Below are 25,961 nucleotides of genomic sequence, written 5' to 3'. Positions count from 1 at the left end.
CACCCCCCCCCCAAAAAAAAAAGCCCAGCCCTTTCCCCCGGTCCCCCACGCGCCCACCTCCGGTCTTGGCAGTTTGGAAACAGTTTTGGAGGCCCCAGGCGCACGCCGCGGCGACCGCGGCTCGGAGGGTAGCCCCAGCCGCGGGAGGTAGAGCCGGAGGAGACCCCCCTCCCCCGCCAGCCAAGCCCCCCACCTAAGTCCCAGCAGAATAAATAAATTAAAAGGCCTTCCCCCGGGGAGGGGGGAGGCAGTGTGGGAGCGCGCGAGTGAGGGGTGGGGGGCCGCTGGGGCCCGGGGCTTTGGCGGCGCAGCTGCCGCCGCCGGGAGAGTGCCTGGGGAAGCGGCGAGGAAGGAGAGGGGAGGAGGAAGAGGAGGAGGAGGAGGAAGAGGAGGAGGGTGAGCGCTCGGGTCGGGCTCCTTAGCGGTGTATTGTGGGATGTGCGGCTACTGGGAGCCGAGCCTCCGCCGCCAGCCGCCTCCCGGGCAGCAGCAGCAGCAGCAGCGGCAGCGGCGGCGGCAGCAGCAGCTCCGGGCCCGGCAGCCGCGGCGGCGGCGCCCCCCCCTCCCGGCCCCCCGTCCGGCCGCCCCGGCCTCGGCTCCCGCGGGGGACACCATGTACTGGCTGGCGGCGCAGGGAGGCCGGCGCCCGGCGGGGATGTAAGCGCGGCTCGGGGAGGGAGAGGCCGCGGGCGGCAGCCGGGCGGCCCGAGCCCCCGGCCCCGGCCCCGGCCCCGGCCCCGGCCCCGGCCCCGGCCCCGGCTCGGGCCGAGCCGGCGGGCGGGCGGGCGGGCGGGCGGCGCCAGGCCTGCCGCGAGCCCAGCGCGCGAGCCGGGCCGAGCGAGAGAGCGAGCGCCACGCCGGGCGGCCGGGCGGCCGGACGAGCACCATGGGCCGGAGCCCGCGTCCTCCGGGCGCCCCGGGCCCCGCCAGCACGCACCGGGGGCCCCCGGGAGCCCCTCGCTGCCGCCCCGAGACGGTGGCCGAGCGGGCGGGCTCCTAATTCTCCCGGAAGGCTTATTCTCTCGCTCTATTCTTATTTTGGGGGGAGCCAGCTAGACAGCCCCTTTTGGGGCGCGCTGGTAAGGTGGGAGGGGGTGGGGGCTGGACGATTTGATTCTTTCGCGTGTGTGTAGAAGCGGCCGCCGCCGCCGCCGTCGCGGCGGAGACGACAACAACTTGCTCGTTTTCAGGTTGGGTTAACGGCATGGAGAACAGTCACCCCCCCCACCACCACCACCAGCAGCCCCCGCCGCAGCCCGGCCCTTCGGGCGAGAGGAGGAACCACCATTGGAGAAGTTACAAGTTGATGATTGACCCGGCTCTGAAAAAGGGACATCATAAACTGTACCGCTACGATGGGCAGCATTTCAGCCTGGCGGTGAGTAGCCGGCGCGCCTCCCCGCCACCCCCACCCCCCCCAGCCGAGCCGGGGGCGGGGGGCAAGCGGTCCGAGTGGCCCACGGTACCCCCATCCGACCACCCGGCCAACTGTCAGCCGGGGCCCCAGCCCTGGAGTTTGACAAGTGCCTGGAGAGGGGGGTCTGTCCCTGCCCCTGGGGAGTGGGACCGGCCCTCTCACTCCGCCCCGCCCCCCCACTCCTCCCCACAGATGTCCAGCAACCGCCCGGTGGAAATTGTCGAAGATCCCCGGGTCGTTGGGATCTGGACCAAAAACAAGGAGCTGGAGTTGTCGGTGCCCAAATTCAAGGTAGGACCCCTCCCCCCGACCCCACGGGCCCTCCCCCACCCCTCCCCACTCCCGAGTTCGAAAATAACGCCAGTCCTGACCGAGCCCAGCCTGATTCGGAGTTCCCGCCCGCCATCCACGGCCAGGGGAAGTTTTGGCGGGGAGGGGGAGATGGCAGCCAGAGGGGTGTCCCCTCTCAGCTGCTGTAAACAGAGTAACACTCAGTGAAACTGTAATCAAGGACTGATACAGTGTCCTGCCGGCCCAGCTGGGGGCTCCGGGTCCCCACCTGGCTCCTTTGGGCCAGGCGGCTCTGCCCCGGGACCCGCCCCCCTTCTCAGCCTTGTGGCTTAAGGGGGACAACTTCCTAGACCAAAGGTTCGCCCCTGACCCGGCAGCAGGGAGAGGAGGCCGGAATGGGGGGTGGGGAAAGAGAAACTGTTTCTTTTTCCCCTTTCCTTTCGAACCCAGAGGACTTCCACGTTCCAAACGATTTAATCCTCCGCTTCCCGGGCCCGCCCGCGTGCATTTCCACCCCCCCCCCAAAATTATTTTTTACCCTTCATTGTTTTCAACGGGCATGGGACTGGGGAATGTTGTGTTTCCCTTCCGTTTCACTGTTCTCCCAACTCCCTTCCCCCTCGTCCCTGCCAGATCGATGAGTTCTACGTGGGCCCGGTGCCTCCAAAGCAGGTGACATTTGCCAAGCTAAATGATAACATCCGAGAAAACTTCCTGAGGGACATGTGCAAGAAGTATGGAGAGGTGGAGGAGGTGGAGATTTTGTACAACCCTAAGACCAAGAAGCACTTGGGCATTGCCAAGGTGGTCTTTGCCACGGTCAGGGGAGCCAAGGAGGCAGTTCAGCACCTGCATAGCACTTCTGTCATGGGCAATATCATCCACGTGGAGCTGGACACCAAAGGTGAGTGGGGGCCCCTTAGGACAGCCTACCCTGGCCAGAGGCAGGCCCTGTCACTATAGCTCCCTTTCCTCCCAGAGCCCCTCTTTCAGTGTTGCCCCCCCAACCCTATTTTTTCTTTGCCCCCTCCTGAGGGTAGAGTCACGTGGAGCTAAATGTGTTGTCGGTTGCTAGGAGACAAGCTATAATTTACCAAATGTGCTGTCCTTGGCTACTGCATGTACCCCCAGGGACCACCCAGAGGCTTCCCCACCACTGACACCCCTGTGGGCCCCTCTCGGAGCCCTGGTGGCCTGGGTTTAGGTAGTCCCCAGTGTTGCCATCTGTGTTAGGGAAGGAGGCAGGGTTTGTTTATTTGTGAGGGGCTGAGGGAGAGCCACTAGAATGCCTTTAAATACGTAAAGGGTAGGTCCTTCAACTGAAGAGAGAGTCCTCCAAGAATCCAGGGTCTCCACCCCCCTAATACTATCCCTTCCCTCTGGAAGTGGGAACCAATATGGGCCCAGAGTTTGGTTTCATTGATGATGTTCCGAAGCTGGGCGGGCTGCTCTGGGTGCTCAAGGGTTGACACTCTGCCTTCCCTCCTCTCTCTTAAAGAGACAGCAGCACCTCCCATGCACCGGAATCCTGCTATGTGCTCAGTTTGAGCTGGCTGCTGGGAGCATGTTGCTGGAGAAGCCACTCTTCCTCCCTTAGGTTCCTGGGAGGCTTCTCCTGGATGCTGAATGGAGGGGCTTTCAGGACTAGGACTATAGGGCATCCCCCTCAAGTTCGCCTGTGGCCTCTCTAGGGCAGTTCCCACCAATATAGAAGAAGGTGCTGGGTGCCCTGAGGAGCAGCCTGCCCTGTGACTGGGCAGGCACTGTTGGTGGGTCCAGTGCCTCTTGGGGCCTCCTGGGAGATACTGCCGGGGAGGGCATAGGTGGGCAGCTTCCAGGAGTTCTGTGAGCACAGGGTTCAGGGGCAACCAGGGCACATCAAACCCAAACAGGAAAATCCAAACCCTTCTTTTTGGCTTTTGATAACTAATGAATGTACATTGACTGGGTCTCTAAGATCTTACTAGAACTGGGTGGGCACAGTTATCCCACAAAGTCTTGCCAAGCCTGTACCTAGTTCTGAGTCTCCTCAGAGCAGAAGCCCAGGTTCCTGCCTAAGCCACAGTACCCCTCTCTCTCTTAATTTCTCACTCTGGGGAGTACAGACCCTTCCAAATCTGCATATCCCTTGGGTGGCTGCAGTCCAATGTCTCCCTGAGAATTGAATTGTGGAATCGTCTCCCCATCACATGCCCATTTTAAGGAGTAACCAGCTTTCACCAAAATTTCATTTCTGAAAAGACCAAAAAATAAAAAAAGTGGGAGGCCCTCAGAGACTGCCAACTAACTTTGTATTTCAAGAAAGAGACCGGTAAAGTGTAAAGTGTTGCTCAAGGAATGCGTCTCCTTTGCATATGTAAGCAGCTGCCTCAGAGGGCTCTATAAATATCAATAATCTGGGGCCCCCTGGTCTATAGAGGCCTCTCTGCTGAGGAGGAAGGGTTACCAGACTGGCTCTGTGGAACTGAGTCCTAGGCAGAGCTGGGGAGCCAGGGCAGCCCTGCCAGAGGAGGGACAGGTGGAGTTCACAGTAGTGTGGTACTAGAGTGTGTTGGACAAACTCTGCTGGTCACCTAGCCCCAGATAGTTAGCAACAAACTGTCACCTCTGGGTTCCTGGGTCTCTCCACTTGCTATAGGCTCTGGCCATTAAGTGAGAAAACCTAACTCTTTGCTCTGGTGCCGTGGCCCAAGTGATAGGAAGAGGCTTTGTGTTGGAGTGGCATTTCTGTTTTGGGGGCAGTCCCAGCCCCACAGAGGATTAAATTATGAGACTTAAGGTCAAAAGATTCATACAGTTTAGCAGCTTTGTTGAACAGACAGGACTTCTCAGGGAGGTGGTTACCCAGTCAGGGTCACACGGTTTCCCAGGCTTGGGGTTTCAGGCACAGGGGCCCACAAGGAAGCCAAACTGGGGGGTCTGCTCCATCCTGGAGCCTCCTTCAGTTCTCCTTCCCTTGTCCTTCCCACAGGGGAAACCCGCATGCGGTTCTACGAACTGTTGGTCACGGGCCGATACACACCCCAGACCCTCCCAGTGGGTGAGCTGGATGCTGTCTCTCCAATCGTGAATGAAACCCTGCAGGTGGGTTTATCACCATCAGTACCCATCCCCTGACACGAACACACACACATTCTCTCTCTCTCTCTCTCTCTCTCTCTCTGTCTCATCAACAACCTGTGATATGCCCCCCACCTCCACTCCACCACCTCCAGTGCCAGACCAGCGCCTAGCAGGGAACAAAGCCTGGCTCACCTAGGCTGGGATTCCCACAGACCCACAGCCTAAGACTCACTTTCTGTGCTGATGCTGAAACGTTGCTGTGTCTGATGCCCTGTGCACTGCTCTTCCCCCACCCCTAGAAAGCAGGGTATAGGTCCTTCTTTCCAGAGCAAGACTGACTCCTTATTCAACCACTGCCTTCCACCTAGACCACTCTTACATGGGGAGATGCTCAATCCAGCTCTTTCCCAGCAACAATTCAACTATCCTCAGGAGTAGCACTTCCAGAATGAAGAGTCTTTGCTGACTTGCTAGGTTGTTCATTAGGCACTTTTAACCATGTCATGCTATTAAACTCCTACAACATTGGGAGACCAGAGGGAACAGGGCCACCCCTTCACTACCCAAACCATAGTTCATCCTGCTGGAAGGTCTGATTTCTGACAATCTGAGACAGGAAGGAAATCCCAGTTCAAACCAAGCTGTCAGGATCTTCTCTTTTCTCTGTTTAGGGATTATAAGAAGTCCTCAAGGTTCCTTGAGGATAACCAGCTATCCTAAGATTAAAGAAAACTTAGGACCATCCAGAAACTCCTCTTCAATCTCCCCTCCCCCATTTCTTTTACCGTGCTGAAGTTCTAGAGTGACCAGCTTGGCTCTAAGATCCCCAGAGTGAGAAGGGAGAAGAGCCTCCTTCCACTGCAGAACCTCACACACGGCTCCCCCTCTCTTTCTCCCTCCCTAGCTGTCAGATGCTCTGAAGCGCCTCAAGGATGGTAGCCTGTCTGCGGGCTGTGGCTCTGGCTCATCCTCTGTCACCCCCAATAGCGGAGGGACCCCCTTCTCCCAGGACACCGCGTACTCTAGCTGCCGCCTAGACACACCCAACTCCTACGGACAGGGCACGCCACTCACGCCGCGCCTGGGCACCCCCTTCTCGCAGGACTCCAGCTACTCCAGCCGTCAGCCCACACCCTCCTACCTCTTCAGCCAGGACCCCACAGTGACCTTCAAGACCAGGCGTCACGAAAGCAAGTTCACAGATGCCTACAACCGCCGCCACGAGCATCATTACGTCCATAACTCCTGTGCGGTCACCACAGTGGCAGGGGCCCCCACAGCCTTCAGGGGCTCCGTGGACCTCTCATTTGGGGCAGTGAGCAGCAGTGGAGGCAACAGTGGCCCTCCATTCAAGGCCCAACCACAGGACTCGGCCACATTCGCCCACACTCCGCCACCTGCCCAAGCAACCCCCACTTCTGGAGTCACCTTCAAGTCGACCTTCTCTCCATATCAGACCCCTGTGCCCCCTTTCCCCCCACCGCCCGAGGAGCCCACCACCACGACCACCTTTGGGGCCCGCGACAGTGGGGAATTCAGGAGAGCACCTGTGCCACCACCCCTGCCACCCACCGAACCCCTGACCAAGGAGAAGCCGGGCACACCACCTGGGCCACCACCTCCCGATGCCAACAGCATGGAGTTGGGTGGCCGGCCCACCTTCGGCTGGAGTCCTGAACCCTGCGACAGTCCAGGCACGCCTACGCTGGAATCATCCCCGGCTGGGCTGGAGAAGCCCCATGATAGCTTGGACTCCCGCATCGAGATGCTGCTGAAGGAACAGCGCACCAAGCTGCCCTTCCTTCGGGAGCAGGACTCGGATACAGAGCTGCAGATGGAGGGCAGCCCTATCTCCTCCTCCTCCTCCCAGCTTTCCCCACTGGCCCCCTTTGGCACCAACTCCCAGCCAGGCTTTCGAGGCCCCACACCACCATCCTCACGCCCCTCCAGCACTGGCCTGGAGGATATCAGCCCCACGCCACTGCCTGACTCAGATGAGGATGATGAGCTTGACCTGGGCTCAGGGCCCCGGCCCCCTCCGGAACCAGGCCCCCCGGACCCTTCTGGTCTTCTGGGCCAGACAACTGAGGTAGCCTTGGACCTGGCTGGAGACAGGACCCCAACCTCAGAGAAGATGGATGAGGTACCACCATGTCTGTCCGCCTCTGTCTTGGATTGGTTTTGTCTCTGTGTCTCCCTCTTTCCTCTGAAACATTATCACCTTAGGACGATTAGCTAAAATGCAGAAGCAACAGGGTTAGGGCAGCTAAAATAACAGGTCAAACACAGAGAATAAAAAGAGAATGAAAAAAGCATCAGGAGCTGTGATTGAGCAGCTGGTTTGCCTCTGAGCAACCTAGTAGCCATAGAGAGAAGGGAAACATTCTAGTTCTGTTGGGTCTTCTGTTAGGTGTGGGAAGACATCTTCTAGGGATCAGTTCTGACTTGGGCTTCTTTGGTTGGAGTTTGCTGAGATAGTACGGACTGTGGTTAATGGTTCTGGATTCCCTTCTCTGTTGGGTGGCTGGAGGGTGGTCAGGGCTGATCCTGCAGCTCAAGCTTATTTGGGAAGAGGGATTAGCCAGAGACTGCCTTCTTAGGCTAGGCCAGGGGGAGCTCTGGAGCACTGGCTCCTAGAATCTGGTGCCCTCTAAAGAGATGGGAAGCTGCGGGTGGGCAGGGAGGGCATTGAAATTTCCCTTAGTCCTCTCCCTCTGTCTCCAGGAGTGAAGGAGTTAAGGGTTAGCCCAGGGGGAGGGCCACAGCCAGAAACAGGCAAAATTGACGGTTCTTCACCATCCTCACTCATAGATCCTCATCTGGGGTCTTATTACCCAAATATCCAGCCTCAGGGTTGAGGTGAGGGCTACTGTGTGCTGCAGTCCCTTGGAGGGAAGGCTCAGGTCACCTTCCTTGGCTCTGCTCCCCACTCCTGGTCCAGGCACCTGTCATGGCCCTCCTGAAGGCCTGGATTGGAACCTGTGCGCCCAGTGGGGATGAGCAGCCAGGGACTTCGACAGAGGTCTCTGGCCCCGTGGGTGGCAGGAAGAAGGGTTCCCCCCTTCCCAGGCCCTTTGATTAGGCAGATTTGGCTGCCTCAGGGAGGAACAGAAAGGAACTTGGCCTGCCCAGGAGGGGACTGCAGGTGGCTGGGGCTCCAGAGGGCCTCCAGGCGTTTCTAGGGAAGTGGTTTCTGGTGCCAAGGGGTCGGAGCAGGAGGAGTTAACAGGTGTGCAGAGGTGGGGGGCTAGCAACCTTGCTATCTTTTCTTCCCTCTCTGCTGCCCGGGGTTAGGGGCTGTTTACCATGCTGGCAGGCTCGTCTAGGACTGGGAAGCCCAGAGTAACCGGAGGGACTGGGCTCTCCCATCTTGTCATTGTAGGGAGGGGGAGGCTGAGGCCCAAGAGAGGTGAGGTCGGGATGCCTCAGGACTTTAGCCCTAGGAAGACCACGCTGGCCCTCGGGAGCCCCCTGCTGGCAGCCTGGAGAGCAGCACCCAGGTTCCTCCAGACGGAACCGGGAGGCAGTCCTAAACCCCGACTCGGGAGGAAGACTCCCGGAGACAGAGCAGGGCGTACCACTGAGGGCCATTCGCTTTCTTCACAGAGGCTGGTGATTAAAAGTTCGGGCTCCAGTCCTTGAGCCTGGAGACCCAGCTCTGTCACTTACGGGTTCTGTGACCTTGGGTAAGGTACTCTCCCTCTTTGAGTCTCAGTTTCATCGTCTGTGAAATGGGACGGTGCAGGTACCTGCCTTACACTGTCTACGGCTTAAGTGAGGTGCCGCAAGGGAAGCTCCAGGCAGGGCGGCGCGGGCTGGTGCTGAGTTCTCGGCGCTGGGCTGGTTCCCGCTGGTTCTCACCCCCACCCCCAGGCGCCGGAGGGAGGGGCAGGGCCGAGGAGCGCCGGATCCGGGTCTCCTCGTGATTGGCTGGCCGCGGTGCCGGCTTAACCCTCGGTGTGCTGCGCTCGCCTTGCTGGGCGCTGTCCCGGCCTGATCTCCGGGTAGGTCCGTGCGAATCGCGTTAAGCCTGCCAGCAGCCTCTCCAGCCCGTGCGTGCGGACCCTGAGAGGGAGGGAGGGTGCATGCATGTATGTAGAGGGGGTCTAACAAAATCCGGAGCTTCCTGCAGCTCCAAGTTTGGTATTCCTCCCCACAGCACTCCCCCCAGTTCCATTTGAGCGCTCCCTCCCATTTCCATTTGAGCAGTCCCTTTCCTGAGGATCTGACCTCTGACCTTATAGCCTCTACAGACCTCTCCCCCTCAGCCTTCAAATGTACTCCCTGCCTCTTCCAACCTACAGAGGCTCTCGTCTGTTCAGCCAAGTTCTTCTAGGGCAGGACCTGAGCACCTTCTCACCTGTGCCCTGACACTAGAGCCTGGGGGTGATCCAACTCTCCTCTCCCTTACCCCTGCCCTGCCTTTTCACTCCATCTCTACCATGTACACTAAAATACCTCCTTCTGATTCCAGGCCTGTGTCTCCAACTCCCCAAAGCCTTGTGTCCCAGTATAAAGGGGTCCATGCCCATTTCAGAGCTGGGGTCATCCTTGGCTCCTCCCCTGTCCACTTAGCACCATGTCCAGGCAGGCATACTGAGCTGAGTCCCAGCCTTCTTTCTGAAGGGCTGTGCCTCCTAGGCCAGTGGATTTTGGCTGTTTCCTCACTTGTCAGAGGGATCAGAGTCAAGTCCCACCTTGCAAGGCCACAGTGCAGATAAGAATAAAACACCTCATACCCACAACACTCAACCCCCTGCTGGCCCACACTATGTGCAGCCTCAAGACAAGATACAAAGAGTAACTAAGGAAAATAAAGATATACCTCCTATTGATACTGCCTTAATACTGCTAAACCTTGTTACTTAGACAACACCTTCGCCACCTGGCCCTCTTTGCTGCAGTGAGGACAGCAGGCTGACTGGGAATGCGGGCTGGGGAGCCACTGACTGGTTTGAATCCTGGTTCCCTCTCTTACTGGCACTGTGGCCTTGGGCAAGTTACTTAAGCTTTATGCATTCCAGTTTCCTTGGTAAAAATGGAGATAACAGACCTACCTTGTAAAGTCAGTCTGAGGACTGAGTTAATATATACATCAAGTCCTTAGAAAGATGGTTGGATGTGGGAAGCACTATAGAAGTGTTCGTTTGTAGTGTCACCTCCCTGTCTCCCTCCCAGCTTCCTTTTCCTCCACGGTGGGCTATGTATTTCACATCTTCATTCTGCTTATCCTTTGCCTCTTCCCTTTAGAAGGTTAGCTGCATGAGAGCAAGAATTCCGTCTGTCTTGTTCACCTAGAATAGTGCCTGGCCCACAGCAGGTGCCAAACAAATGTTTGCTGAGTGAATGAATGGATCCTTATAACCATGAGGCAGATAGTGTGATGCCCATTATGCAGATGGGGAAACTGGGGGCTTAGTGAGGTTAAGTGATTCACCAAGGCCACATAGTCCATAAGGGAGGGGACCAGGATCTGAGCCTCAGAAACCATGTTGCTCATTAGTCTCATGGAAGGCTTCTCTGACTTTCTGGTGTTTGGAAGGGCCCTAGAAGCCAGCTTGGCCTCCCAGGCTTCACCTTACCACTCTTTCCTGGCTCTTTCTGCAGGGTCAGCAGTCCTCAGGCGAGGACATGGAGATCTCGGATGATGAGATGCCCTCAGCCCCCATCACCAGCGCCGACTGCCCCAAACCCATGGTGGTGACCCCAGGGGCGGCGGCTGTGGCAGCCCCCTCCGTGCTGGCTCCAACCCTGCCGCTGCCCCCGCCCCCTGGCTTCCCACCACTGCCCCCACCCCCGCCACCACCCCCACCACAGCCAGGCTTCCCCATGCCCCCACCTCTGCCACCACCCCCACCCCCACCACCCCCAGCCCACCCGGCTGTGACAGTGCCCCCCCCTCCACTCCCAGCGCCCCCGCCTGGTGTCCCACCCCCACCCATCCTGCCACCGCTGCCACCCTTCCCCCCAGGGCTGTTTCCCGTGATGCAGGTGGACATGAGCCACGTGCTGGGTGGCCAGTGGGGCGGCATGCCCATGTCCTTCCAGATGCAAACGCAGATGCTGAGCCGTCTGATGACTGGCCAGGGCGCTTGCCCCTACCCACCCTTTGTGGCAGCTGCGGCAGCGGCAGCCTCAGCTGGGCTGCAGTTTGTCAACCTGCCGCCCTACCGGGGCCCGTTCTCCCTGAGCAACAGCGGACCAGGCCGCGGGCAGCCCTGGCCACCCCTCCCCAAGTTTGACCCATCGGTGCCGCCACCAGGCTATGTGCCACGCCAGGAGGACCCACACAAGGCCACTGTAGATGGCGTCTTGCTGGTGGTGCTCAAAGAGCTCAAAGCCATCATGAAGCGTGACCTGAACCGCAAGATGGTGGAGGTAGTGGCCTTCCGGGCCTTCGACGAGTGGTGGGACAAGAAAGAGCGGATGGCCAAGGTAGGCCGTGGGTGCATGGGGTTCCCCAGGTGGGCAGCAAGCACTCTCTTTCCTCCCGAGACATGTTATCAGAGTCACTGCTCCAATAGGACAGCATGGGTGTTATTTTGTGATGACATGGATGCATAGTTTCTGCATTTAGCTTGTGTGTGAGTGAGGAAGTTGAGGTTCAGTGAGGCAGAGAGGGGTGCAGGGAATGTCTGGAGCAGTGGGCACCAAGTGCAGCCAGTTTTATGGGAAGGAAGTATCAGTTACTATGTGGCTGTCACTTTTGGGGGAGGGTAGGCCTCTCAGAAAGGGCCACCCGACAGGAGTCACTGGCAGCACCATAACCAGGGTGACAGTCTCCTCCTCTCTGGCACTGCAGGCCTCACTGACCCCGGTGAAGTCAGGCGAGCACAAGGATGAGGACAGGCCAAAGCCCAAGGACCGCATCGCCTCGTGCCTGCTGGAGTCGTGGGGCAAGGGTGAGGGCCTGGGCTATGAAGGCCTTGGCCTGGGCATAGGGCTACGTGGGGCCATCCGCCTGCCCTCCTTCAAGGTCAAAAGGAAAGAGCCACCAGACACAGCCTCTGCTGGTGACCAGAAGCGCCTGCGGCCCTCAACCTCTGTGGATGAGGAAGATGAAGGTAGGTGCCCTCCCCCACCCCCGCCCCCGGTATGGGGGAGTCTCCTCCGGCGTTTCCTCCACCTGGCTCGGACACCCTTCTCTCCTGCAGAGTCAGAGCGTGAACGGGACCGGGACATGGCGGACGCCCCTTGCGAGCTCACCAAGCGGGACCCCAAGGGAGTGGGCGTGCGGCGAAGGCCAGCCCGGCCGCTGGAGCTGGACAGTGGTGGGGAGGAGGACGAGAAGGAGTCACTGTCAGTGTCCTCATCGTCATCGGCATCCTCGTCCTCGGGTTCCTCCACGACCTCACCCTCGTCCTCTGCCTCCGACAAGGAGGAGCGGGAAAGCACTGAGGAGGAAGAGGAGGGGGAGGAGGAAGAGGAAGAGGAGGAGGAAGAGGAGGAGGAGGAAGGCCCCAGAAGCCAGGTCTCCTCCTCCTCAACCTCATCTACGTCAGATAAGGTACATTCGGGTTGGGGAGGCCTGGGTTGATGGGCCAGGTGAGGGGGCCCCTTTGGCTCATCCTGGCCTCCCATCCTTCTCCCCCAGGATGACGATGACGATGACGATGAAGATAGTGAGGACCAGGATGAGTCTGAGAATGACGATGAGGATGTAGCCCTGTCGGAGGCGAGTGAGAAGGAAGAAGTGGACTCAGATGGAGGTGAGTGGCACAGGTGGTGGCACCTGGTCTGGCCCGGGGTCCCTCTGCAGAGCAGAGCCTGAGGAGCTTTCCAGCAAAAATGTGAAGTCATTAAACACACACATGTGACATACCATACAATTCTGTTTATATTAACACATCTAGAGTTGGTCGATCCATAGAGATGGAAAGTAAACCTGTGGTTGCTTGGGTCTGAAGGTGGGAGGATAGAGGGGTGATATCACGCTAAAGGTATTGGATTTCTTCTTGAGCTCAGAGGGTGTTTTGAAACTAGAGGTAATTGTACAACACTGAGAATGTAGTAAATGCCACTAAATTATTCATTTTAAAATGGTTAGTTTTACATTCTGTGGATTTACCTCAAGTTTTAAAAATGGTGATTAGTTAACACACACAAGTACATGTGAGTGTGTGCACATACACGCACCCCCCCCCAGATGTCTAAGGGCCCCATTCAGTGCAGGGGCCCTAGTTTGAGACTTTTGGTGAAGAGTCTAGTCAGAGCACAGCAGATACTGAAGGGCTCTTGCCTGTGTCCCCTGCCCAGAGGAGACTGTAAGCATCCCCACCTCCAAGGCTGGAGCTGGGTCCTCCAGCGAGAGTTCTGAGTCTTCTGAGTTCGAATCAAGCTCCGAATCCTCCTCATCGTCCTCAGAGGATGAAGAGGAGCTGGAGCGAAGGAAAGAGGAGGAGGAAGAGGAAGAGGAAGAGGCAGCAGCAGATGAAAGTATGGCTCCTGTGGTTCCTGACGAGGACTTTGAGGAGAATGTGGCCACGGGGGCACCTGTAACGGAGTCCTCGGTCATGGAAGAGGAAGTGGACATCGAGGCTGAGGATGAAGCTCCCGAGGAGAGGACCCCCGTGCCGGAAGAGCCCTCCTTGCCTGTGTGTGTTGAGGAGCTGGCTAGCTGCAAGGAGCCCCCCGAGGAGCCAGGCCTGAAGGAGGAAGGGGCCAAGTTGCTGTCTCCAGAACCCCCTGCTGGAGAGGTGGAGGCCCGACCCCCGCCTTCCCCAGAGTGCACCCCAGGTAATACCTGCAGCCCCCAGTGGGGCGGTGGGGATGGAGGAAGGATGTCCTGCCCAGGCTCCTTTGGGTTAATCTCCGAACCTTCCTGAGCTCCAGCTTCCTCATCTGTAATGTGGGATCAATGGCTAGTGTCTCCCCAATGGGGTCCTGTGGGAGGACAAAGTGAGGTGACACAGTGTGCCAGCATGGAGCCTGGCACATTAGCCAGAAGGTGCTAGTCCCTTAAGGGAACCACTGCTGTCACAGGTACTCAGTGCCAGTATTCCCCTCATGGTTTGGTCCTTGGCCCATTAGTCCCAATGGGATGCTCCCAGAAAAGTGGGGGGATGGGAGAGCAGGTGTGCATGGTCATTGTAGTGACAGGCAGGTGAGGGAGGCTCCGGGATGCTGGACCAAGTAAGAGGGGCTGTGGGCACCACCACTTCTGTGGCACTGCACAAAGTGTATTAAAAGCTCTAACATACCATCCAGTGGGACTTTGTGCAACGATAAAGATGCCCTCTGTCTGCCCTGGCCAATACCATAGCTATTAGACACAGTGTTGCTAAGAGCACTTGAAATGTGGCAAGTGCCACTGTGGAACTAAATTTGTAACATTATTTAAGTTTAATTAATTTAAACTTAACCATGTGTGGTTAGTTTGTACCTCTGATAAGTTGTTTAGCAAAAAAACCTGTTGTATTTTGTTTAATTCTGTATTATTTGTCTACAGAACCACAGTCTTGAATATTGTTGTAGGCACTGACAATACAACAGTGGGCCAAACAGACAAAAATAGCTGCCTTCATGGAGCTTACATTCTGGGGCTGGGTGATAAATGACAGCAGATAAGTTAAAAAAATGTATTATATGACGGTGAAGATAAATGCTAGGAGAAGGGCTCTGATAAGTCCTGCAGAAAAGGGACTTGTTGAATTTTTACATTTTATTTTATTTTATTTTATTATTTTATTTTATTTATTTTATTCAGTAGCAGAGCTCATTTTCTTGATCCACAGGACATCACCATTCTAAGGACATAATGCCAAATGCTAGCTAGCAACCATGTCTCCTATGTCTTTCATTTATTCCACCTTCATTTTCAAGCATCTACTGTGTGCCTGACCCTGGGCTGGGCACAGAGAAGCCTTGAGTAGTATAGCTACTACTATACTAGTAGTATAGCTATAGGGGGACAGTCCCCGTATTCAACTCCAGGAGGCTCAGAGGACTATGAGGTCAGGTATTAAGCACATAGTAGGACAGCATAAATAAGGCACCAAGAGTTGTTTGAATGGAATAGTAACGGTCGGGTTTTTGCCTAACTCTTTGCAGAGGATGACCTGGAAGTGGAGCCCCCTCCGCTGCTCTCCTTACCCCTGCAGCCGCCACTACCACCCCCTCGACCACCCCGGCCGCCGAGCCCACCACCAGAGCCCGATACCCCAGACCCTGCACATCCACCTGCCCCTCTGGAGCCCCCTCCGGAGGAGCAGCCCCCGCGTACTCCCGGCCTCTGTGGCAGCCTGGCCAAATCACAGAGCACAGAGATGGTGCCAGCCACACCGAGTGGGGAGCCCCCACTGTCAGGGGGCAGCAGCGGTCTGTCCCTGAGTTCCCCACAGGTGCCTGGCAGCCCCTTCTCCTACCCATCGCAGTCCCCCAGCTTGAGTAGCGGGGGTCTCCCGAGGACACCTGGTCGGGACTTCAGCTTCACACCCACCTTCCCTGAGCCTGGTGGGCCCCTGCTCCTGCCTGTCTGTCCCCTCCCAGCTGGCCGACGTGATGAGCGGTCTGGCCCCCTGGCCTCCCCGGTGCTCCTGGAGACAGGCCTGCCTCTCCCCCTGCCTTTGCCCCTGCCCCTGCCCCTGGCCTTGCCCGTACCTGTCCTGCGGGCCCAGACACGGGCCCCTGCCCAGCTGCCACCTCTGCTGCCAGCACCGCTGACCCCCTGCCCACCCCCCATCAAGAGGAAGCCGGGCAGGCCCCGGCGGTCCCCGCCGGCTGTGCTCTCCTTGGATGGGCCCTTGGTCCGGCCACCGGCGGGGGCTGCCCTTGGCAGGGACCTCCTCCTCCTGCCAGGTCAGCCACAGACCCCTGTCTTTCCCAGTACCCATGACCCCCGGGCCGTAACCCTGGACTTCCGGAACGCGGGGATCCCAGCACCCCCACCACCTCTGCCCCCCCAGCCTCCTCCACCCCCACCTCCACCCCCTGTTGAGCCCACCAAGCTGCCCTTTAAGGAGCTAGAGAACCAGTGGCCCTCCGAGGCCATCCCTCCAGGCCCTCGCGGGCGTGATGATGTCACTGAGGAGTTCATGGACCTGGCCAAGGTTCGGGGGCCCTGGCGCCGGCCGCCTAAGAAGCGCCACGAGGACCTGGTGGCCCCAGCCTCACCTGAACTCTCGCCACCACAACCCCTCTTCCGGCCCCGGTCCGAGTTTGAGGAGATGACCATTCTGTATGACATCTGGAATGGTGGCATCGACGAGGAGGACATCCGCTTCCTGTGTGTCACCTACGAGCGGCTGCTGCAGCAGGACAACGGCATGGACTGGCTCAATGACACCCTCTGGGTCTACCATCCCTATATCCTAGCCGACAGGGCGGGGTCCTCATCCCCCTCTCTGGGCCCGATCTCCCAGGACATCCGTGGAGGCACTAGCACAAATGCCCATCTCCTACCAAGCAGCATCTGTGCTGGCACCACACCAGACTCCATATGGAGTCCTCATTGGCACTTCTAGACACACCTTCTGTGTCAGGCTCATCTCAGCCCCAGAGTTAGGAGGTCTCAGGGCTGATTGTACAACATCCTGGCAGCAGAGGCTGACAGGGCCCACTCTTCCTAGCCCCCCTCATCACCTCATTTAATTTCCCAACAGCTCAGTGAGGTAGGGGGCCGTTATTCATATCTTATATGGAAACTGAGACTCGGGGAAGTTAAGCTACCTGCCTGAAGTCCTACAGCTATGAAGTACCAGAGCTAAGATTTGTTTTTTTTTTTTTTTTTTTTTTTTTTGTTTTTTGTTTTTTTTTTTTTCAGAGCTAAGATTTGAACCCAGGCCAGTCTGCCCTCAGAATCTGGGCTCTTAACCATGATGTTGCCCTGATAGTTGGTAATAACCACAGGCAGCACAATCCAGTTGGAGCAGTCATCACCCCCATTATGTCAAACTGATTTACTGAACACTTCCTCTGTTGCGGGAAGTCTGTAAGCACATAATCATGCAGAGAGGCATTGTTATCACCCCAGTTTACTGATGGGGAAACTGAGGCAGGAAATGGCTAAGAAACAGCCAGGGCCATGCAGCTAGGTACCCCTGGCAGAGTTTTGTCCATCAGAGCTGGCCAGTGGGCAGCCTCATGGAGGTGGCTTAGGTTCCAGGGGTGGGAAGAACCCCCTGGAGTTAGGCCTTAGGGTAGAGGCTGGGCCCAGTGGGACTGGTCTCTGGAAGGACTGGGAGGGGCTCTCTAAGAATGTCCATGTGGCCCTTAACCCACACCCACCCACCAGCCTCTCTTCAGCTAAGAAAAAGAAACGGGATGATGGCATCCGTGAGCACGTGACGGGCTGTGCCCGCAGTGAGGGCTTCTATACCATCGACAAGAAGGACAAGCTCAGATACCTCAACAGCAGCCGCGCCAGCACCGACGAACCCCCAGCAGACACCCAGGTACTGCCATCAGGCGCCTAGACACACCGGAGCCACCCAGGCTGCAGTGGCAGGGGGATTTCCTAGCTGGGGTGCCGGGCTATAGGAGGGGTTGTGGAATTTGGCTGGCACAGAGGGTGTTACCCCTCACCAGGCTGCTTAGGTTGGAAAAGAGAGGCGAGGATGGAAAGTGGGAGCCTCTGAGTTTTTCATCAGGGATGTGAGGATAGTGGAGTTGTGTTTCCAGAAAGTTCATTCTTTCCTTTTTAGATTCAGCAAATGTCTGTTGAGTGCGGGTGATTTTAGGCACTGTTCTGGGTCTACAGTAGGGAATGAAAGAAAATCCTTTACAGGAGGTAGGAAATAATCAAGTGAACATATAAACATGGCATTTCAAGTAGGAGAAGCAGGAAAGGAGGTCAGGGATTGGCGAGTCAGAGGGGTCAGAGGTGACAGTTCAGCCAGATCTGAATGGAGTAAAGAAATGAGCCACGTGGATAACTGGGAGAGGCCACAGAAAAGTAGAAAAAGGCTTCGATAAAAACTTAAAACGGAAGCGTGCCTGGCTGGCTCAATTAGTAGAGCATGCGACTCTTGAGATTGTGAGTTCGAGCCTCATGTTGGATGTGGAGCCTACTTAAAAAGTTAAAACAGGAGAGGTACTCGCTAAGTCTGGAAATCATGCACAGAGTGAATAGCATGTGCAAAGGCCCTGAAATGGGAAGGATCTTGGGTGGCATGAGAAAGGGAAGGAAAGTCTAGCTGAGGCCAGAGACAGAGAACAGGTCATCAGGGACTGAAGGCTGTGGCGTTGAGGTTAGATTTGTGTTCTGTGTGTGACAGTGAGCTGCATGGGTGTGGGTGACATGGTTCAACCCATGGTTTCCAAAGCTGCCACTGGCTGCTTTGTGGAGAGTTGGCTGCAGGAGTCCTGAGGGGAGACTAGCATGGTTGCTGCGGTTCCCAGTCCAGACACATAAGTAGGTTCGACTGGGTTTGCTGTGAGAAAAAAGTGAGTGTGTTTGAAAGACTATTATTTCTTTTTAAGATTTTATTTATTTATTCATGACAGACACACACACAGAGAGAAAGAGAGAGAGAGAGAGGCAGAGACACAGGCAGAGGGAGAAGTAGGCTTCACGCAGGGAGCCCGACGTGGGACTCAATCCCGGGTCTCTAGGATCACGCCCTGGACTGAGGGCGGCTCCAAACTGCTGGGCCACCAGGGCTGCCCTGAAAGACTATTAGAAATAGTAGAATATTAGGAAGCCGAAAGGACAGAACTGGGGGCCAGATTGGCTGCAGGGGACAAAGGAATTGGCTGGGGCTTTGCTGGGTCTGGCTGGATGCCCAGCACTGAGGTGGGAAGCTGGACTTTGGCGGTTTGTGGAACACCCAGGTAGTGGGGTTAGGCTGCTGGATTTCTGAGTGCAGTAGAGAACCTGGGAGGGGGCCTTCTGGTCATCAGGGTGGAAATGTTAAGGGAAGGTCACAGCAAAGACGAGCTCACCCAGGGAGAGGGCGTGTGGGGAGGAGGGCAGAGGACAAAGGTGGCCCAGGGAAGGAAGGGGCCGTGATGAGAGCCACAGGGGTCGGGGTGAATAGACACTCACCATCTTCTCTCCTGAAAGTGGAGGTACTTCAGATCTTCCAGCTGAGACAGGAAAGACAGCAAGTGTAAAGGGAAAGTTGTGTTGTTGTGTTTGCCTGGAGGATGTTGAGGACATTCAGAGTCTGGCAACATTCAGAGTCTGGCAGGAAGGACAAGTGAGGGCAGCCCCGGTGGCACAGCGGTTTAGCACAGCCTGCAGCCTGGGGTGTGATCCCGGGTCTCTGGGAAGTCCCACGTCGGGCTTCCTGCATGGAGCCTACTTCTCCCTTTGCCTCTCTCTCGAAAAAAAAAAAAAAAAAAAAGGAAGGACACGTGAAGAAGAGAGTTAACAAGTAGGGATGGGACAGGCGTGGACAAGCCCAGAGCAAGGAAGCTGGGAAGTTGGGAAGACAGGGTCGCCAAGGATGTGCTAGGGACACAGGTACCCCAGACCACGGCGAGTGGGCCAGCTTCCCCTGAGGCAGCCACAGCTCTCCTGATCCATCATTGTCCTTGGCAGGGCATGAGCATCCCCGCGCAGCCTCACGCCTCCACTCGGGCCGGCTCAGAGCGGCGTTCCGAGCAGCGCCGTCTGTTGTCCTCTTTCACTGGCAGCTGTGACAGTGACCTTCTCAAGTTCAACCAGCTCAAGGTAAGGCTGGACCCTGCCCAGGGTAGCAGGGGTGGGGGGCAGCAGGACAGAGATAGAGACCAGGGCTCTCAACTCTGAACTCCTTCCTTCCCATAGTTCCGGAAGAAGAAGCTCAAATTCTGCAAGAGCCACATTCACGACTGGGGCCTGTTCGCCATGGAGCCCATTGCAGCTGACGAGATGGTCATTGAATACGTGGGTCAGAACATCCGCCAGGTAGGCACTGCCTGGCCAGCAGGGCGCAGGGGTGGGAGAAGGGGGGCCAGCCCAGACTGAGGCCTTTTCCTGGCCAGGTGATCGCGGACATGCGAGAGAAGCGTTATGAGGACGAGGGCATTGGCAGCAGCTACATGTTCCGGGTGGACCATGACACCATCATCGATGCCACCAAGTGCGGCAACTTTGCACGCTTCATTAACCACAGCTGCAATGTGAGTGCCTGTCAGGGGTCCACTGCCACTCCTGCCTGTGCCTGAAGGACCCAGAAGCTTCTGGCACAGAATCAGTGTGGCCTCCCTCCCAAGTTCTGGTTGCCCAAGGGTGATGGGGGCGGGTAGGGTGTTTTCTGTTCTGAAAAATGGGCACAGTGAGATAAAGTGCTCAAGAAGTAGTCCGCTCAGCTCACTGTTACAGAGTTCCTCCTCTGTGCTGGGCTCAACCCTCAGAGCGTTCGTTCTAGGGCAATGCTGGCCAATAGAACTTTGGGCAGTGGTAGAAATGCTCTGCATCTGTGCCGTCCACTGACTCGATATTAGCTGCATGTGGGGGTGAGCACTTGAAATGCGGCTTTTAATTTAGTTTAATTTAAACATAAATAGTCACACGTGGCTAGTTAGTGATGGTGGTGGACGGCGCTGCTCCAGGGGCCAGGGAGTGTTGATAATGAGGACGATTCTCATGCTGAAGACAACCACGGGGAGCCTCAGACAGTGGGCAGGCAGCTAGTTCCAGAGCAAAGATGCCAAACTCTTGTTTTGAGTCGTGACATCGCTATGTGGCTAGTGTCCATAGGCTAGTTACATCGTGTCTCAGCAGCTCAGTTTCCTGATCTGTAAAACATGGATGGTAACGGTCTCTCCCTGTAGGTTGTTGGGAGAACCGGATGTGTTCCTGAGTGCAGGCCCTCTGAGTGATGACACAGCTAGCTCTCACAACCATGGCTGCATCATCACTTGGGCCAGTGGGGACTTTGTCTTGCCTCTCCAATGGGATCTGAGGGTTAGGACAGAATCCCCCAGGTGGCAGTGAGTGGAGCAAACATTCTGCTCAGTGAGGCCCTGGAGGAGAGAACAGCTAAATGGGCAGTAAAGATGGAGTATAGGGGGAAAGGGGGCAGGTAAGAGGATGAGGTTGGCAGGGTTAGGGTGGCCAGATCACTCAGCCTTGCAGGCAGATCTGAGAAGTTTCTCTAAAAGCCAAGCAGGCTACTAGAAGGTTTTGAGTCATGGGACGACAGGATCTGCTGTTCCTTTGGAAAGATTTCCCTGGCCACTGAGTCAGGAGTAGGTTTTCTCAGTGCACCAAGAGGTAGTGGATGTGGCTAAGGCCCACCGAATGATGATAGGGGCCTGACTGGCTGTGGAGTGGGAGAGCAGTAGACAGAAGCCTTAGGTCCTTTGGAGGTGGAACCCACTGGGTATGGCAGTGGGGCCAGATCCAGCCCTGGGAGAGGGAGGTGCGGGAGGTTGAGGCCTGGGCACCTGGGTGGATGGTGGAGCCACTCCCTTGAGTTTAGGTTTGAGTTTACAGAGTCAAAAATGCCTCTGGAGCTGCCAAAGGCAGACATCAAGCAGGTACTTGGATTTCTGGGTCTGGAGCAGGGTCTGGCAAACCTTTCCTTTAAAGAGCCCGATAGTCAATACTTTTGGCTTTGTGGCCCAGAGGATCTCTTAGCAACTACTCTGCCATTGTAACAAAAGCAGCTGTAGATAGTATGTAAATGAATGGGTATGGCTGTGTGCCAATAAAACTCTGCTTGCTGAAACAAGCAGCTAGCGGCTGGAGTTGGCTAACCTCTTCTCTAGAGCTCAGAAGTGAGGTCTGGGCCACAAACTAACTGTGGGAGTCACCTGTAGTATAAATGGAAGTTGAAGCCCTGTGGAATAATTTATTATCATTATTGTCATCATCTTTCTGATTTAGTATCAGACGTGAGGAAGGGGTCCCTGTCACCCAGATGGAGCAGTCGAGGCTAGCATGGGTAGCCAGAGGAATGGGAGGGTGGGAGGTCATGCTGCAGATTAGTCAGGCCTCCAGTGGAGCCCAGTCAGGTTCAGGGGCCCTGTGGCCAAGGGCCTGGGTGGGTTGTCAGGTGAGTCATTGGCTCACCCTCCCCTCCTGCCTCGCCCACAGCCCAACTGCTATGCCAAGGTGATCACAGTGGAGTCGCAGAAGAAGATCGTCATCTACTCGAAGCAGCACATCAACGTCAATGAGGAGATCACCTATGACTACAAGTTCCCTATCGAGGACGTCAAGATCCCCTGCCTGTGCGGCTCTGAGAACTGCCGGGGGACCCTCAACTAGGTCCTGCACTGGCGCCCCGCAAAAGGCTGCCCGGGGCCCAGCCCCACTTCCCACCCCCATTTCAGGTGCTGCCCCCTACCCAGCGGCAACGTCAGGGCCTGGCGCCCCCAACACTACCCCCAGGACCCAGCGCAGCTCCGGCCCCTCAGCGGGAAAGGGCTTCTCCGTCTCTCAGCCCACAGCCCTTTGGTTTTTTAAAATGCTCCCTTCAGGATTTTTGTTGAACTCCAGCGTAAACTTCTCTCTGTCCATGTCTCTTACTCTCCATCTCTTTGTCTCTTGTCTTTCTCTTTCCCCATCTTCCTCTCCTTCCCTCCCCAGCCTCTTCCTATGAATGCTGCTATGTTGTTTTGTCTTCTCTTTGCTCTCTTCCTTGTCCTAAGAAAAGACATTTTAACCGTTGAAATGTGAAAGCAGAACCAGAGAGCAGGGACCCTCAGGGGAGGCCGCAAAAGCCTTGGTGTGATGGTGTGTCGGCCCACGTTCCGGAACCCCCGGGCCAGGGCGCTGGGCCAGGTGCTGCAGAGAGAAGGGGGTCGGCCACTGGGCTCTGACCTCAGAACACTACGCAAGGCCCCCTCTCTGCTGGTGAGGACTCAGTGAGGAGAAGACCCCCCCCTTCCATTCCTTTCCCAGCAGCCTGAGGGCGCTATTTCCCTGAGCAGACCCTGGTGGAGCCAAGCGCATCCCAGGCAGGAACTACCCCCTGGGCTCTCCCTGCCACCCCATGCCCTGCCATCCCCCCAAAAAATCTTGGGTTCAATGTTTACTTTCTCATTCAAATGCCAGCAATGAGGGAGCCTCCTGGAGGCCCCAGTGTGGGCGTGGGGGTACTGGGAAAGGTCCTGTCTACTCTCTCCTGCCCTCACCTTCACCCGGGCGGGGGGGCCTCCCAGGGCAGGCAGGTCCTCCAGTCCTGCCACTACGGGTCTCTGACCATACGCATGTGGCATTTTTTCGTTTATAAGCTTCACCTGCTTGCCCTTAGCCCACACCCCAACTTAACCTGCCAGCAGCCCCCTCATCCCAAGAAGGCAAGAGCATATTTATTTTTGGAGTGAGAAGATTATTCTCCCAGAGAAAGGAAAATCTTGGAAAAGATTTTAAAACTCAGATCTAAGTCTGACAGGTTTTGTTTTTTTCCTTAACCTTTTATACTCCCTTCCCATCATCCTCTTCAGGGTTTATTTCTATGGATTTTTTTTTTCCTGTGCGTGCATAAAATCAAAACGAAGGGAAGAAATAGGTTTTTGAAGTTCAGAACCAACTTCTGTATATAGGCTGCCATAAAGGACTTTTTCTCGGGAACATTGTTTCTTGTAGAAACATTTGGGAAGATTTTTTTGCTCATTTCTTTGTATTTCCAAAAATCTCTCTCTCTCTCTCACACACACACACACACACACACACACACACACACAAGGCAAGTCCCTCGCACCCCAGACAGCAGAGCAGGCATGTAAATAATTTCTGGAAAGTGACTGTTGTGACCAGGAGTCCTCCTCACCCAGACGGGAGAGCTCCCAACGGGGCCACCCCCACCCTGCGGATGCAGGCCTGGAGCCTCTGGTATCTTCAGCTTGTGTCAAGCTTGTTATCATGTAAATTCTGTACAAAGAATTATTATTTTTTTTTTGTCGTTGGTTTTGTTGTGGGTTTTTTTGGTGTTTTTTTTTTTTTTTTTTTTTTTTAATTTCTTTACCCCACGCCCTCCCTGTTTGAGATTATGCCCGCCGGTTTCAGGGTTTCAAGGTCGATGAAATTGGTGGCATTAAGACACAGAGGAGGGACGGGGCATAGCGGCGACCTTCTCTTCCGTTTGCGGTTTTCTGCCTAATTGTGCAACTGAGGAAATATTTATTTTTCACATGAGGAAATGTGTAGTTTGTAGAGATGGTTGATTTAAAGTCACTTGTGCGGCCCCCAAGGGGCTGCCTTCATTCTCACCCCTCTCCCTGGAGAAGAGGTGGAGGGGGGTGTGAGGAAACCAGGGTTGGGGGGCCTGCCTCCCCCCGCCCCCTGGCCTCACCTTGCCTGACCGGTGAGGGGCTGCATCCTCCCTGTCCCCAGGAACCCCCACCCCACTCTCAAAATGGTTTGCCATATCCAGAAACATGGCTCATTTTTCTTTCAATGCCTTCGTTTTCATTGAACAAATCTTTGCTTTTGAAAACTTGGGGGTTTCTGCTTTTTTTTTCCCTCTTGTCCCTCCCACCCTGCCTCCTCCTGCGAAGAAGAAAACCCATAAATTTTAGGGATGTTTGTGCATATAGACTCTGTCATCCGTATGTAACTTGTTTTGAAGAGAAGTGTTTCCGTTGTGGGTGTGTCTTGCTGTAAATATTTGTTCATATTTTTGTGAATTCAATACTATGTACCATTGTATTATAGTAACTTTTATAAAGCAAACCATAAATATACTGACTTTTCTTACAGATACGCCGTCTCTCTTGCTCTCCTCTCCCTCTCCTCCTTTCTTTCTGATGGGGCACACCCTGCTCAAAGGGAGTGTGGTCTGGCGAGGCTCAGGTGGTACAAGGAGCTAGGCGTGGTGTGGTCCACTCAGACCGGTGGCTCTTAAACCCTAAGCCTATTAGGTGGATTCTGTGTACTGGGCCAAGGTATAGTCAGACTAGACCTTTTAAGATTTGTTTTGCTTTTAAGTTTTGCTTCTACAACTTTTCATAAAATCTTACGGACCTGACACTGCTAAAGGTTTGCAATTGGGAAACAAATTCAAATATCCTATTGCTCTCACTGGAAGAAATTGAAAAAGGTCCTACCTTAAAGATGTTTGCCATTCCTTTCAAGGAAACAGGCCCCTGGTTTGCATTTGAGGGGGAGGGGACTGATAAAACAGTTTGAGAAGCATCCAGCAGTTTGTTAGATGTCTGCTTACCCCTGAGGACAGATGCCAAACCCCAGCAATAAGCAGCGTGGCTAGAAAAAATGCCCAACCTCCCTTCTTACTAGTGAAATGTAGATTCTACACAAAACAGCCAATATTGGCCGGTGGGCAGGGGGTTGGGCACCTGGGCATCAGTAGTGTAAGCTTACATTGCCACAACCTTTAGGAGGATAATTAGATATTAACAATCAGTTAAAACTGCACATAAACTTTGGCACAAATGTTCAACTGTCTGGAATCAAGCCTGACAGCCTCAAGCAGGCAACAGTATGTATAAGGATGTTCTTTGTAGCCCCACTTTGCAAGATGTCTTTGGTGGCAGGCTGGTTTTTGGAATTGTACATCCAGACAGGTGAATGTTACCCAAGGTGGATTCATGTGGACAGGAAAAGCTGAGGGTGAGACTGAACAAGGAAAAAGGAAGCAGCTGCTGGCTATTCTGTTCATTCAACCAATACTGAGCACGTACTATGTGTCAGTTCTCTAAGCACTGGGGACATAGGAGTAGAGAAAACACTCCCTGTCTTTAGGTGATTGTGTTGTGAGTGAGCCAGGCAAACCTGAAGAATACATGTCATGATAAGGAGAAAAATATCTACAAGAAAGGGGTATAAATTGAGAGAGTATGAGATTTTGAATACAGTAGGGGAATCTGCTTAGTCCACATGTGAGCAAAACTCAAAGGAGATCAAGGAGCTGGCCCCATGGACACCTGGAGGGAGGATGTTGAAGGCAGAAGGAACCATAAGTGCAAAGGTCCTGAGGCTGAAAGCCACCTGGTGTATTTGAAGACCAGCACAGATGACTGTGGCTGTAGCTGAATGAGGGAAGGGAGAGTAAGGGAAAGGAGGTCTGACAGGTCCCAAGTAAGGGAGAGGGGGAGGCAGATGCTGTAGGGCCTTGCAGGGCACATAAAGACAAACTAGGGCATCTAGCCCAAGGCACAGAAAGGAAATGCCCAAATTTGAGTTTCCTTCATCTTCCCTCTTGAACCTCCTCCTCCTCCTCCACCTTAGTCAATGACACTTCTATTCCTCCCCTCACCTACTCTGCTGTGGCTGGTTACCTAAACTCAAAGCCCAGAAAACCCAGACTTCTCATTTTCCCTCCACTACCCAGTGAGATGGTTCTCTTCCTCCCTG

At 55.4% G+C, this 25,961-nt stretch overlaps 1 protein-coding gene across 2 annotated transcripts; it reads left to right on the top strand.

The window, feature by feature from the left end:
• Nucleotides 1–511: 511 nt before the first annotated feature.
• SETD1B (SET domain containing 1B, histone lysine methyltransferase) lies at nt 512–24,348 on the top strand. 2 transcript variants are annotated; one of them, XM_072802411.1, is made up of 17 exons: nt 512–657; nt 1,191–1,378; nt 1,610–1,708; nt 2,342–2,612; nt 4,680–4,792; nt 5,676–6,914; nt 10,379–11,206; nt 11,574–11,835; nt 11,926–12,278; nt 12,366–12,480; nt 13,028–13,507; nt 14,822–16,075; nt 16,997–17,163; nt 19,254–19,385; nt 19,482–19,601; nt 19,679–19,816; nt 21,738–24,348. In XM_072802411.1, the coding sequence occupies exons 2-17, from the start codon at nt 1,205–1,207 to the stop codon at nt 21,909–21,911; spliced, it is 5,919 nt and encodes a 1,972-aa protein (XP_072658512.1). In that variant the 5' UTR covers nt 512–657; nt 1,191–1,204; the 3' UTR covers nt 21,912–24,348. The 2 variants fall into 2 exon arrangements, with proteins under 2 accessions (XP_072658512.1, XP_072658513.1); XM_072802412.1 differs by lacking the exon at nt 512–657 and adding an exon at nt 929–1,079.
• The last annotated feature ends 1,613 nt before the right edge of the window (nt 24,349–25,961 follow it).

The sequence above is a fragment of the Canis lupus genome, chromosome 27 (assembly GCF_048164855.1).
Source record: "Canis lupus baileyi chromosome 27, mCanLup2.hap1, whole genome shotgun sequence".
NCBI lineage: Eukaryota > Metazoa > Chordata > Mammalia > Carnivora > Canidae > Canis > Canis lupus.
The sequence above is the reverse complement of the archived record's forward strand: the minus strand, read 5'-3'. Positions and strand labels throughout refer to the sequence as shown.